Raw genomic sequence first — 13,012 nt, forward strand, 5'->3', positions numbered from 1 at the left:
CTTTAGGTAATAATAATATATCAATACTGGCTCATTAACTGTGATCAATGTACCATACTAATGTAAGATGTTAACAATAGGGGAAGTTGGATTTGTCCTAGTGTCACAATAATTCTGTAATTCTAAAGCTGTTATAAAATGTTTGCTCTAAAAATGCAATGGAAGTGCTTTACATACTCTGCTGAAACCTTTAGGGAAACCAATTGTAAAAGACAATGTCTATCATGCCCATTTGCCTGACTTCTTATGGGGCCAGCTGGAGCCCCCTAATCTATGTAACTAGGTCCGTTTTAAAGACAGAAGGAGACGCGGAAGGGAAGTAACGGTGGAAACGGCATCTTCTGTTTCCAAGGTCATCACTCTGTCCCTGAGAATCTTGAAACCTTCCCAATCTGGATACTGATCCTTCCCATTCAATACAGATGGCTTATGAACCACCATCAAATAACATACGAAGGGAAAAAGAGAAAAAACCTTATATATAATATATTATCCTATACTACACTATATTACAGTATATATCTTATTGTATACATAATTGAGAGGAGGAACGAGTCCAAACATTAATAGACAAGAAAGCATAACAACAAACAAACAAAAATTCTTGCTTTTATGTAGAGAAGAGAGTAATAAAGTAAAATAAACTCAAGGTAATAGAAAAGAAAAACAATTCTTGGAACTTTACAACAAAGGAAGAGAAACAAGGGCGATGTGAAGGCAGGTGACTTGGGAGGAATTGGGGGGCTGCCTGAATAACCTACCTAAATGGTCACCCAGACAAAGCCCTGCTGCCTTGAGGTACAGGACGTTCAATCCATTTGAGCCAAAGATGCTAGCCCCAAAGTCCTAGATCTGACCGAAGAGAAAAGAATTTCCTCTTGATTGTTGATCAATAGTTCAGTTTTGCCCTTTGAATTCCCAACATCTGTGGCCTTACTTCTCTTACCTAACATTGCATCATCCTCTTCCGTTCACATCATACCTCTGACGCAATTCTTTGAAGATTCACCAAAAACCCTCCCCAGCCTTGCCTAGGTTCCCTATTTCTCTCGAAATTCCTGCCTGGTACAATGTGGTCTGTGAATACTCGTCACACACACTTATTCCATGTTACATGATTAACTATTTGCTCTACAGGAAAAGTCTGGAGCCACTAGGCCCGAAGAGGAAGAATACCACTAACTCCAAGTATTCCCACAGTAGGGATAAGATTTCACAGTTAAATAAATTATTAAAGTCAGGTGAATAACTTCTTTTTATTATTCAGTGGCTCTCGATTACACAGCTGTAACAGGGTAAGGGGCAAATCTGGAGTACTCTGCTTGGATTTTCTTTATGGAGGAAAAAAAGAATCCCACCGCTCTGAATGTTTAAAAATAAGTTAAAACCATACCATTTCCTTTGCAAAGGAAAGATTTTTATGAACTGTGACCATTCTCTCAAAGGAGTCAGAATCCTGCCTTCCGTCTTCTTAAGTCACATTTCCCCCGGTGTCTAGTACATTGGATTGTTCTGAAAGAAAAGCACAATGACCTTTCTCTCAGCACAGCAACTTTTGTTTCTAGCCTAAAACTCACAATACACTCCCAGGATTCTTGTTCTTCCTAACTTCATGCTTGCAAAATGAAGTGTCTGTATTGTGAGAGTTTAAAATATAGAGACAAATTTATACAACTAAAATAAGGCTTGTCCTTCAAAGCAGTCCACCTTGAGTTCTCCACCCTTATCCAAACGACGCTGCCATCGTTCAAAACAGTTTGTGGAAGTCTGCTTTGGGTACTGCCTTTACAAGAAATCAGGCTCAACTTTCTAGCACCATATTGGTTTTGACTGACCATGCTGTTTCCTAGCTTAATCATCTGCGTGACAGCAGATCACTTTTAGTTTGAAAAAAACAGAGTCCATTCTCCCCAGGACAAGGATTTGCCACCACTGAGGAGAGTCAAAAGGACATATAACAGGGGCTGGCCCTGTGGCACAGCAGTTAAATTCACATGTTCTGCTTCGGCGGCTCGGGTTTCGCCAGTTCGGAGCCCAGGTGCGGACCTACGCACTGCTTGTCATGCCATGTTGTGGCAGGTGTCCCACATATAAAAAAAGTAGAGGAAGATGGGCATGGATGTTAGTTGAGGGCCAGTCTTCCTCGGCAAAAAAAGAGGAGGATTGGCAGCAGATATTAGCTCAAGGCTAATCTTCCTCAAAAAAAAGAACGTACAACAGATTCTGAAGGCCATCAAACATGGAGGCATCCAAACTTGCAAGTGCCTCATGGGAACATGTGAATAGCCTCTGAGCATTTACTGGGGAGGGGGTCATGTTTATTTGGGGACAGAAGTTATAATGAGTGCTAACAAAAACCAACCACATTCCTTTATAATTTCATATAGAAAACTTAATCATATGCATCTCTACGCCTCACACTCTTTTAAATTTGAATAGCTAGCTAAAAATGTGATTTTTTTTCCCCAACATTCCTGGTAAAAGATTTTGATTAGAAATTTCCATTTTTAGTTGTTTTCATTCAAAAGCTCTAATAACGAAGACTGTGCAATAAAAACTTGCCACGAAATCATATTGAGGAGAGAAATAAACTGATCTCACCTCAAGTATTTTCTCTCAAGTCCCAAAAAAAAATCCACTTAGACATATAACCAAATGTTATTTAATATCTTAAAAAGTAACACAATCCAAAATGGATATTTCACACAACACTACATAAACAACATGAACACAATATTACCATATGGAGGGACTTTCAAATATAGACTTACAAAAATCCCTGTGCTTTTTTTTCTTTTAAGTTATTATACTAAGCATGACAAGTCATCATCATTTACAATATGGTACACTGACACGTTAAAAACCATGTTACAAATGTGCTGTTATAAATCAGTAACATTAGGGAAGACATTTCATGAAGTGTAATTATTTCATATGAAATACTATACAATATAAACAGAACATCCATCTTGGATGACCTTTACAGCAACCAGAGACCAAGTAATTTAAAATTTTTTTTTTCAGTGCAAACACATTTTATTCAAGGCAGTCTTGGCTGCAAAACTCCTTTCTAACATACAGTAAATCCCACTTGCACTTCTTAATTCATTTACCCTAATGCAATAGTCACATTCAGTCACTCAAAGATACCTGCAGAATTATGATCCCTTTAAACTTAACGTTGAAATTGAATTCTCTTCTAGAAAGTAGTATCTACGTCACTACTCTAAGGACCTTAATTTGTAGCTGTCAATACTTACATGAAGGTGACCCTAGGGCAGCTCTAGGTCTAACCCATCATGTGTGCACAATACCACACACTATTTTGCCCTTCCAATGTGGACACCGTGGTAGTGTTGCAGTATCTAGGTGGGGGGTGGGAAGGGCTGGGGAGGGAGGTGGGGAGGGAGGACCTCAGTGGAAAGGAAGGCAAGGAGCTGCTGTGTACTTCGTGATGAATTCCCTGTAACTGCAGACGATCGATATTGGAGGAGATCTTACATCTCAGATTTGGTACCTCTTTTTGGTGGGCGTAAGGGAATGGGGCGCCAAGGTCAGCCTTCGGACAGGGACGCAGGGCAGCTGGACATGGACCAGCCCAGCTTTAACCCTCACACTTGTTTCTAGAGTCATCACTGCCTCACTCGTGAAACAGCCCCTTCCCTCCTTGGCAGGGTGTGTGTGCGTTCACATTTAAAGCCAACAATGAGCGGTTAAAGCTCTATAACTGATAACATACAATCATAAGAAGGTTTAGCCCCCCTTGAGCCTTGTGGAATTCTGAACCTTGCAAATCAGCCACTGTAAGTCATAGCACAACTGTAAAAACACAGGATTCTGTGTTAGAGGAGCAATCACTGGGGACTCTCTCTGGGATGCTGGGGCAAAAGACGTGGCGATGAACTCAATCAGGGTGATGCCAACGTCTATTTCAAACACACCAGGAAATTTAACAATGAATTTTTTCGAACACGTTATTTATGAAATGTCTCCTAAATAAAAATATGGGGAAATATTGGATGTATCCTTAATACTGTAAAACCTTCTGGGAGAATCGAGTGACAGATGATTCTTTTATCTTACTTGGCAAAGATCAGATGGATAGTAATCTCTTTCCCGCCCATATTTTACTAACTCAAAGCAAAACAATGTTTTCCACAGCTTTTGCATTCACTTTTCCTGCGTTTCTAGCTTCCCGGAGCCTTAAACGTGTGCACAAGAGTGGCTCATGAACAGAAGTAGTGGGCGTCTTGACAACGGGCAGGATGGTACTAGGGGCTGGAAGGGCAACGAAGGGATCACTTCTGCTGGGGTCCACTGTCACCTGACAGCATGCTGCTAGCTGGTTCTGTGACTGGCCTGTGGTAATGGCAAAGGTCCCTATCAAGGATTTTATAGCTCCTAATTTGAGAAAACACTTAGAACTAGATGAGCTCCCGGGGAAATCCTGATTCTTCAAAGGAGGGCTGCATGTATTGTACTGAATTTCTGTTGTGCTAAGGAGCACTGTGAAGAGTACTTGATAAAGTTTTTAATTAAAATTTCTGTTTCAGCACCTTCCACTGCAAAAGCAGCCATGTTCCTGGAAGATGGTCTTTTAGCACAGGAAACAGAGAAGCCCAATATGAGACTGTAAACAAGGGTGTACACCTAATCGACCTCTGACCACAATGGCATCGGGTGGATTTGTTAATCTCCCATATCCTAAGTCGATACGCGTAAGGTGTGCCATGGTGTAAAATTCCGAACACCCTGAACTTTTTGAATGAAAATGGACAAAGGTGTAAAATTGTATTTGTTTCTTTGACTTTATTAGCACACATCAGAAAAATAGCATTGTTATTTAGTGATTTCTCATGATGCTCTATCAGACAGATAGAAAATAGATCATTGATAGCTGCCACTGTGTTTCTGGGTAATCTGAAAGTCACTCTTTCTGTTTATTCATTTCAAGTATGGGTATTACAAATATGACCTGCTTTGTTAATTGTCTGTGAATCTGAATGCTTTAGAAGCATTGAAATCCCCAAATGGACTTGCAGAGTCCTTGTAGGTTGTTGTTGATTTTTAATCAAGCTCCAAATACTGTCCATGTTACAAATGGTGAGACTTTTCAAAATACGATCACTAATGTATTGGGAACCATAGGCCTATAATTTAAGTTAAAAACTTTACTTTCAAGTACACTTTGTGGTGATAAGTGGTTTATCCTGGGTAGAATTTTACAAAGCTGTGCCGACCTAAAAAAACAGGAAGAATGCTTCCGTTTTCATGGAACAGGTTTTTTCTCCCCACGGTGACCACAATATAATTTAAATTTACATTTTAGAAATGCTTAGTTGGGTTATGAAAGAGGGAGATGTGGGAACAGCTGGTGTTCAGATCATTGTTACTCCAGATTAACTTTCAATTTATGCTTCCTGAACTTGAGCCTCACAATGCCAGAGAAGCAGTAATTTCTAATTTTTATCCAGCTAGTCCCGTTTGGGGTCTTCTACTTGTTTTCTCTATTTGATGGTACCCACCCCCTTTTCATATGCTCATTGAGGTCCCCTGAGATGTGCAAAATATATAAAATGGAATACAAATTATCGAACAGAAGTTGTGAATACACAGCGCAGCTCCTTTAATTAAGTTAGGGCTCAATAGGGTAGCAGGCGAGTGCAGGTGGAGAAGCCCAAAGTTGGCAGTCCAAATTTCTTGTGTGTCTTCTGTGACTGAAAACCTAGAATTGGAATCCGATTTTCACAGGAGTAAACAGCTTGCTAAATTCTGTTTACCCATTGGCTCTTCGCCAGAGAGAACTTTTAGCAGGAATTGGGGGTCGGGGGAAAGACAAGAAATTTCAACTTCCTTTCATTCATTAACAAGATCAAGTGCGCTTTTGTGGGGACGAGAGGAGAGACAGGTTTACATCAGAAAGTGAAATAATGCCATAAAAGAAAACCATGGCAATGAAAACTCAAGAGTCCACGTAGGCAATCACTGACACACACACAGAACGCCATGGCTGAATGTTTCCAAAAGTTTTAAACTTCGCTTTTCTGAACAATACACTTCAACGCACTGCTGCCGCTTCATCAAATTTATGGAGGTAGTTATATGTAAAAATAAAAATTACCATAAAGTAATATGCTGTATCAGAATAATACATAAGTGTGCAAAATGCCGACAGATGGGTTGACCCTTTAAAGTTGAACGCTACACAGAGATTCAACCAGATTCAGTTTTGTAAACCTTTCCGTTGATAAACTCTAAGTGAAGACTAGAGAGATGAGCAGCCGTGGAAAACAAAGCTATCATCCCATTGGAGGAGAAGGAAGCTGGCGAAGCCTGGAGCGGGCCCGAGAGGTTCGTCACCGAGAACTTCACCGGAGACCATCTTGGGCCACATCTGTAACCTGCTTCCCGCCTCCACTCTTCCCCCTTTTGAAAACCCCGACTAGATTCAGACGGGGAAATTTCTACATGGAACATCTGCTTACATCTTATCATCTTTAAAGTCCATCATTTCTACACTAATGGCTGCTGGTCTAAGGGAGGTTTTTTTTTTTTTTTAATCATGTACCCCATAGCATCAGGCAAAGAGTGTACACGTTTTATTTGAATAATGTCTTCTGTAAACCTATTTCTTGTGAAATATTGATAAATTCATATTTTAAAGCTTCTCTTCAAGGTAATGCTTTTCCATCCTGTTCACACAGCATTTGATTATTAGAATGGCTACTTTCAGAGGATCAACTACAGGCTGACGTAGTGTTTCAATGGTTAGATTACTCATGAACTGATAGTATGATAAACACTTGTGAGCGGGTTTTTGGCAAAAATGAATTTAGACAGAAGAATTTAGTAACTGCCTGGTATACAACTCCCCAAGGAAACAGACTCTGTGTATAGTCTATTAGAAACATTATCATCCCTTCTGGACATATTTAAGCAATGAGACAGGGTGCATTTCTGAGCAATCAAGGCATGCCTTGGAGGACATAAGGCATGAGGCTGAAAGCCAACTGACTTAAACATTTAGTGGTGTGCGAGTTTACCAAGAAATGTGCTTACATTTCACTGTAAGCACAAAACAAAGGAATCTATACCAAACTTGACGAGTCCAGTTTGACCCAATGCAACTTCCAAATATCTGAAAAAGCCAAAGGGAGTATCTAAATGTTTCAAGAATCAGTCCAGCTCTGTATATGACTGCATTCTTTAACCAGATTGCCAGTGATTAAACCTAAAACTGACGCAGGAGTGTTTCACAAATTTTATGCCCATTACTGAAATCTGAGGTGAAAATATTTTAGATTTATTTTTGGATATATATTTCACGGTCTATGGCTCCAAATATCACATGCCATTAAACTAAATAAAACTCTCTGTCAGACCGTTGACTTGTGTCGTATGGAACACTTTTGCAAATAATTTGCCATTATCTATAGATTTATTCCATTGTTCTCATAAAATAAAACACGGGAACTTTGAAATGTCTCTTTCTCATAAGGTTGAAGCTTGATTATCTGTAATCCCTTTGCTGCTGAGAGTCTTTTCTTTGTATTCAACTTGACATTGTAAACCAAAGCAACAGGTTAAATCATTTCGAAATAAGTTGGGCTAATGACCATACAGCCACCTAAAAAATGCCTCCTGAAATTAGTTACAAAGTATCTGTAAACATTACCCTGGCATAGTTCATGTATGCATAATTGTTACTCTGATAAATTTTAGGGGAGTACAAGTTAGGATTATACCACATTCTGTTGTTAATTACATGGGCACACATGTATTTCTAATCAAAAATCATTTTAAAGTTTTTTCTATAGATATCTTCCCAGGAATAAAAGGCCTGAAGTTCAACTCTCCCTAAATTTGCTCTTTCCTATAACCACTAAAAATTATCTCCCACAGCCTAATTTAGGCATTCTATTTAAAACTACATAAAATAGATTTATGTCCTTCCATTAGAAAGAATAACATCCCCAGGCCATACTCTTCATTTGTATCACAAAGAACATTTTGCTTTTAAACAAACTAATTATCGTATCTATTATAGCAAGATAGGATCATTCTAAGCATCACAAGGAGGAAATTATCTTCCTTAAATATTTGATTAACACCTTTTAAAAGTCCTCATTACCTCTTCCATCACTGATTGCTGTGCCCCAGCCAGGCTGGGGCTGCCCTCCTTTCTCCACTTCAGATTCAAAGGCCTATATTCCTGTTTGTGATTATGGAAGGTTAAAGATCAGACAAGCATCTGTTACACTCAAAAACAAAATCCTGAAAATAAACACTCCCAGAATTTTGATCACGACTCCTCTGACACACTTCCAAGGGCTCCTGCAAAATCGTGTCACGAAAACTCACAGTGAAAAATGATTGGTGCATAAACAATTCACACACACAAAGGGCTGGGGTCCCTTCTAATCAGTTTGGCATTGATTTCCCCTCAAGGTGGGCCCTTGCATTGGACATTTAGTGGTGGCTTAGTTTTTTTTTTTCTTTTTTTTGGAAGTGTCAAGGATCAGTTCTGTGGCACCATTTGACCACAGGCTGGGAGCAACACGCATCTGTGGCATTTAAAAATGAAATTGGCAACTGCAGGACATTGAGAATGCATATTACACTTACAGTGTCTAGACTTTCCTATGTGTGCTCAGTTACAATTAGTGAAGCAAGGTTTACATATCACCTCTACTGCTATTCAGTTGCTACAGAGCCATAAATGTGAAAAGCAATACTCTGAAATAAAGACTTGTTGTGTTGTTTTGTTTTTTTTTTGCCCTAGCCTACTTAGCAGCACAGTTTAAGTAAACACAAAAACTGTGGTTGAGATGCTTGTCTTTCCAAAGATGTAAACATCAGTCCCAGTGTCGTAAACTTGTCTGGATCGAATGAGACAGATCTGAGGCAGAATGACTATCACACACTAGTCACAGAAGCTTGCAAGCAGTTGGAAGGTTTCTGTAATTTCTCAGCTTCATTGGTTGGGGGCTCTGTACTTGCTCGGAAGTTGAAGGCCGGGCCAGCTCCACCATGGGCCGGGCTCAACGTGGTGTTCTGACGACGGTTACTTTCAACAATGCTTGACGTGTTGGAAGCCAGGCTCTCCCGAGTACTAAAAGAGTAAAAAGGTTTGGTTTTGTTTTCTTTCGAACATAAATAATTATATATTGAGCCCCAGAGGAAGAGCAAATGACGTAAGTTAATGGATTTCCTCTGTTGGTTCATAATGTCAGATATATACTATCTCATCCTGATTATTCACACATGCTGCTCCAACACGGGCTGCAGAGCTCTCACAAGACATGTTACAATCAGCAGCACACTGAGTAAAGGGTTTTCACACAGCTAAACGCTTTTTAAACGTCTTTACATTAAACGTCTTCACCTTCCTTTCATACTCAAGGAAACTGTTCAGACTTTGATGTGATAGATAGCTATTGCATTAGTTTTAACAAAGAATACTCATAAATACGCATTTGTAATGATTTCATTTCAGGCTCGAAATTCATTGATATATATCAAACTGTTCCTGAGCAAACTTAATAATTTTGCCCTAATGATTCTGTTCTTCATTCTTGACTAGCAGATTTTGACTTTGAACTTCAAGCACGGTGCTAGCTAATTTGCCACACTGATGGGAATAAAATTCTTTTTAAACATGCCATACCTCTGTTTCAAATTTTAACACTTTAGTTAAAAAGCGCTATGTTTTCAGATAAGGCATCTTAGATTTTCCCCATTCATCTGTAAAGTTTACATTTGTCTACCCCTACACCCCTCCTCCAACTGCCACTTCGGTAGAAATATTTTATTTTTAAAGGATTCTTCTAGAATAGAGGTGATTTAATGGCTTTAGCATTTCGATTTCTCTTTTAATTTTTCTAAGTTAGAAATACTTGAACCTATGTTATTGCTCCAAGAGATTTAGAACATTTGACATTTCAAATATGTGGGGCAATAAGATTACATGGCATGATCGATGGGAACTACATGGGTTTCATGTTCAAGCGTCTCAAAATGGTAATAAGAAACTCATCAGCTTACAAAGAGATTGAAGAAACCGTAAAGCTCAAAACATCCACCCTACTGGTTGGATTCAAAGTTTATACAATATTCTACGAGAGTTGGTCCCCCTAACTGATTTAAGCCTGCTGAAGGTCAACAACGAGTCCAGCTACCATAGTGGACATCCTTGACGCCTCTCTTTCATTCCAATCCTAAACCAAGAGTGATTTTGTCTGGACTCTATACCTCAGCAGCCCTTCCTAACAAGTCATTTCATCCTAACCTCTTGTGGCCTTGAGTTTGCTTCTCATCAAGGGGCCAGAGTTGATTGTTTAAAAGGAAGTTTGTTCACCGACTACCAAAAAGACAACTGGACGTTTCTTGACTGCAGAGGGTACCTCAGAAGGTTAATACCTTTATAGAAATAAGTCAAGTTCCCTCATGATGCTTATGGTAAATCTGGGCATACCTAAAAAAAGACTCCAAAATATCATCACTAAAGGGATGGAAAGTGCTAGACTTACCTTCTTACCTGCCTTACACCTTCCCTAAGGAAATTCGTCAGTGGCTTGTCAGCACTACAACTGAGGCATAGGGTCAGGTGAAGCGGGGAAGAAGACCAATAAACATGGAGAACCTCAAAGATTTCATAGCACGTTCCTTCCATTCCATTCTTAATCCTGACAGAAACTTGTTATAGTATTTGACTTCCTCATCTCTAAAATGGGGAGAGTTATGCCATTAACCTACGCATGGAGCAACTGTGAAGAAGAAATATGCGTTGATAAAGCGTTTGTACACTAAAAAGCTAGACAAATGTAAATTATTTCTGCTGTACATCGGCATGTAATGAATTACGTAGCTACTGGGGAGCTGACTTGGGAATCTATACATTACTAATGACATCTTTTCTATGGGAAAATGCATTTTAAGGCCCAAAGAACCCACTTTTAAACCAGCTTTTGAGGCAGGGGCTTAACATTTATAAAGCACCTGCTGTATGCCAGGCCCTATAAATGCACATCACTGCAACAGATCTCTAAGTTGGGAGCTGTCTGTGCTCTAAGAAGCCTCTGACCACCTTTGACCATAGCCAGCATATTAATAATGATAAACACATACAGCACTCCAGTTTCTCCAAAGGATATATTTCATTATTGTGCGTACAGTGTGTGGCATTCATATTGAGGGCTTTGGATATGATGATGAAAAGGTTAATGGAGATGCAGTGTTCACAGTAAGAATATTCCTCAAATTTAAAAGTTCTTACTTTGTTTAGGAGAGAGCTAATGGAGTGCAACCTTAAGAATAAGATTTCAGGATTTTACAGGCAGAAGAACCAGGGACCTGTGTTGTGCATCCTCCTGCCTGGGTGTTTCCCTTGGCCCCACACTTCGGCAGCACATGACCGTGCAGCACGTTAAGCAGACACATCCTTGGCAGGCTTGGGTCCCTCTGATTTTCATATTGCATTTATCAACCAGTTTTTGGCCTCAGATTTGGAAGAGTAGGCTTTCACATCAAGATTTTCATTTTCAATATTAGGTCTCCTAGCATAGTCTAAGTTTCTACCTTTTTTCTTTCTCAATACCCTTTAGTTCCCAACAAAAGGGACTGAAGAATTTTGGAAATGTAGCTAAACATAACTTCTGAGCCAGCATTGAAAGCTGGGGGTGTGGAAATCACCTTTTTGGGTCTTTTTTTGGGGGGGGGGGGCTGGATCTTAGTTGCTCAGTGAATTATTTACTGAAAGATCTGAATAAATGGCCCACTTAAGATTCCTCCATCTCACAGCAGTGAAGAGGTGTCAGCATGATAATGCTATTTGGCTAAAATACTCCTCATGCTGGACAGTCAAACTCCCTGTAACTCAAATATTATCCTTCGTAGACTATCCTCATGTGTTAAAAAGGGAACTTAGTGAATTTATTGAGGTGTAGAGAAAATACAGTTTAAAAATAGGTATAGAAAATAAGTTTGTCACGTAGCTTCTAACCAAAGAATATTACATGTGAAAAGCAGAAAATGAGGAATTGCCATGTAGATTCTCTAACTGCACGAAATTTATGGGTGATCCACGTAGTCCTACAGACAAACTTCTACCTAATAATAGTGGACAGACATGTACCTAAATTCTGTGAAAGCTGTCTCCTCAGAATGACCTTTTACCCTCGACAACGACATAGCATTTAATCTTATGTACATTATCAAAGAAATGCAAATAAACTGATTTCAAGAAATAACCCCATTCACAAATTCTAGATTCTGCACCCCCAAATTTAGAGATAAAATATGTTCTGTGGAGAGACTAGTTCAACTATTTCATGAATATTTCTGTTTCTTTGTCCCTAGACAAAGAAATAATTTTTTAATTTTAATATTTAATTTTAAATGTTATTTAAATTTTATCATTATAAATCATTATAATTTAATATAATAATTTTAATATTATGTGGTGGTTTTTGAGTTAGAACCCACTAAACCACTCTCAACGTCTCCTTAGCAACTATCTGTGGAGTATTACAGCTTTCCCTCTGTGGAGGGCCAGGGGCCAGAGGGCAGTGTGAAGGGATAGAAACCGCTGTGTAAAAAGCATTAGGCAGGCAGAGTCCACAGAACAAGAAACATAAGGTACAGGCAAATCAACCACACCTTCCATAACTGATGGTTTCGAACTTCTACCATGGATTACAGACCTTGAACTGTGCTAATGCAGCATCCACTACTAGGAATTCAAGAGGAAAGAAAAAGAGTAGAAGAGAGAAATAGAAAAAGACATAGAAAACTTGTAAATAAATTAAGATTGGATTTGGGCTAGAAAAATATTTAGCAAAAATTATGTTTTAGAAAAGTCACTTAATACGCCGGCAGTTTTCAGACTGAGCGCCGTGGCTCCATGTGGTCCCTTAGGGCACCTCATGGGATGGCAGAGGAGATCTGGGGCTCCTAATCTCCCACCCACTTTAACCAGAGGGCCATCTCTGTGGTCTGTTTAGACCTTGGTCTT

General features: G+C 39.3%; 1 protein-coding gene across 6 annotated transcripts in view; it reads right to left on the reverse strand.

The window, feature by feature from the left end:
- Window positions 1-2,646: 2,646 nt before the first annotated feature.
- STOX2 (storkhead box 2) overlaps window positions 2,647-13,012 on the reverse strand; it is a 154,479-nt gene continuing 144,113 nt past the window's right edge. For 4 of the 6 annotated variants that reach the window (XM_070253233.1, XM_023630422.2, XM_070253231.1 and 1 more), the window contains one exon: window positions 6,651-9,112. Coding sequence is in view for 3 of the 6 variants with exons in the window: in XM_023630422.2 (XP_023486190.1) it covers window positions 8,917-9,112 (196 nt within the window). In the remaining 3 variants the exon portion in view is untranslated. Of the gene's footprint in view, window positions 9,113-13,012 lie in introns of all 6 variants that reach the window. The other 2 variants (XM_001491926.7, XM_023630421.2) reach the window with 2 other exon arrangements.

The sequence above is a fragment of the Equus caballus genome, chromosome 27 (assembly GCF_041296265.1).
Source record: "Equus caballus isolate H_3958 breed thoroughbred chromosome 27, TB-T2T, whole genome shotgun sequence".
Classification (NCBI taxonomy): domain Eukaryota; kingdom Metazoa; phylum Chordata; class Mammalia; order Perissodactyla; family Equidae; genus Equus; species Equus caballus.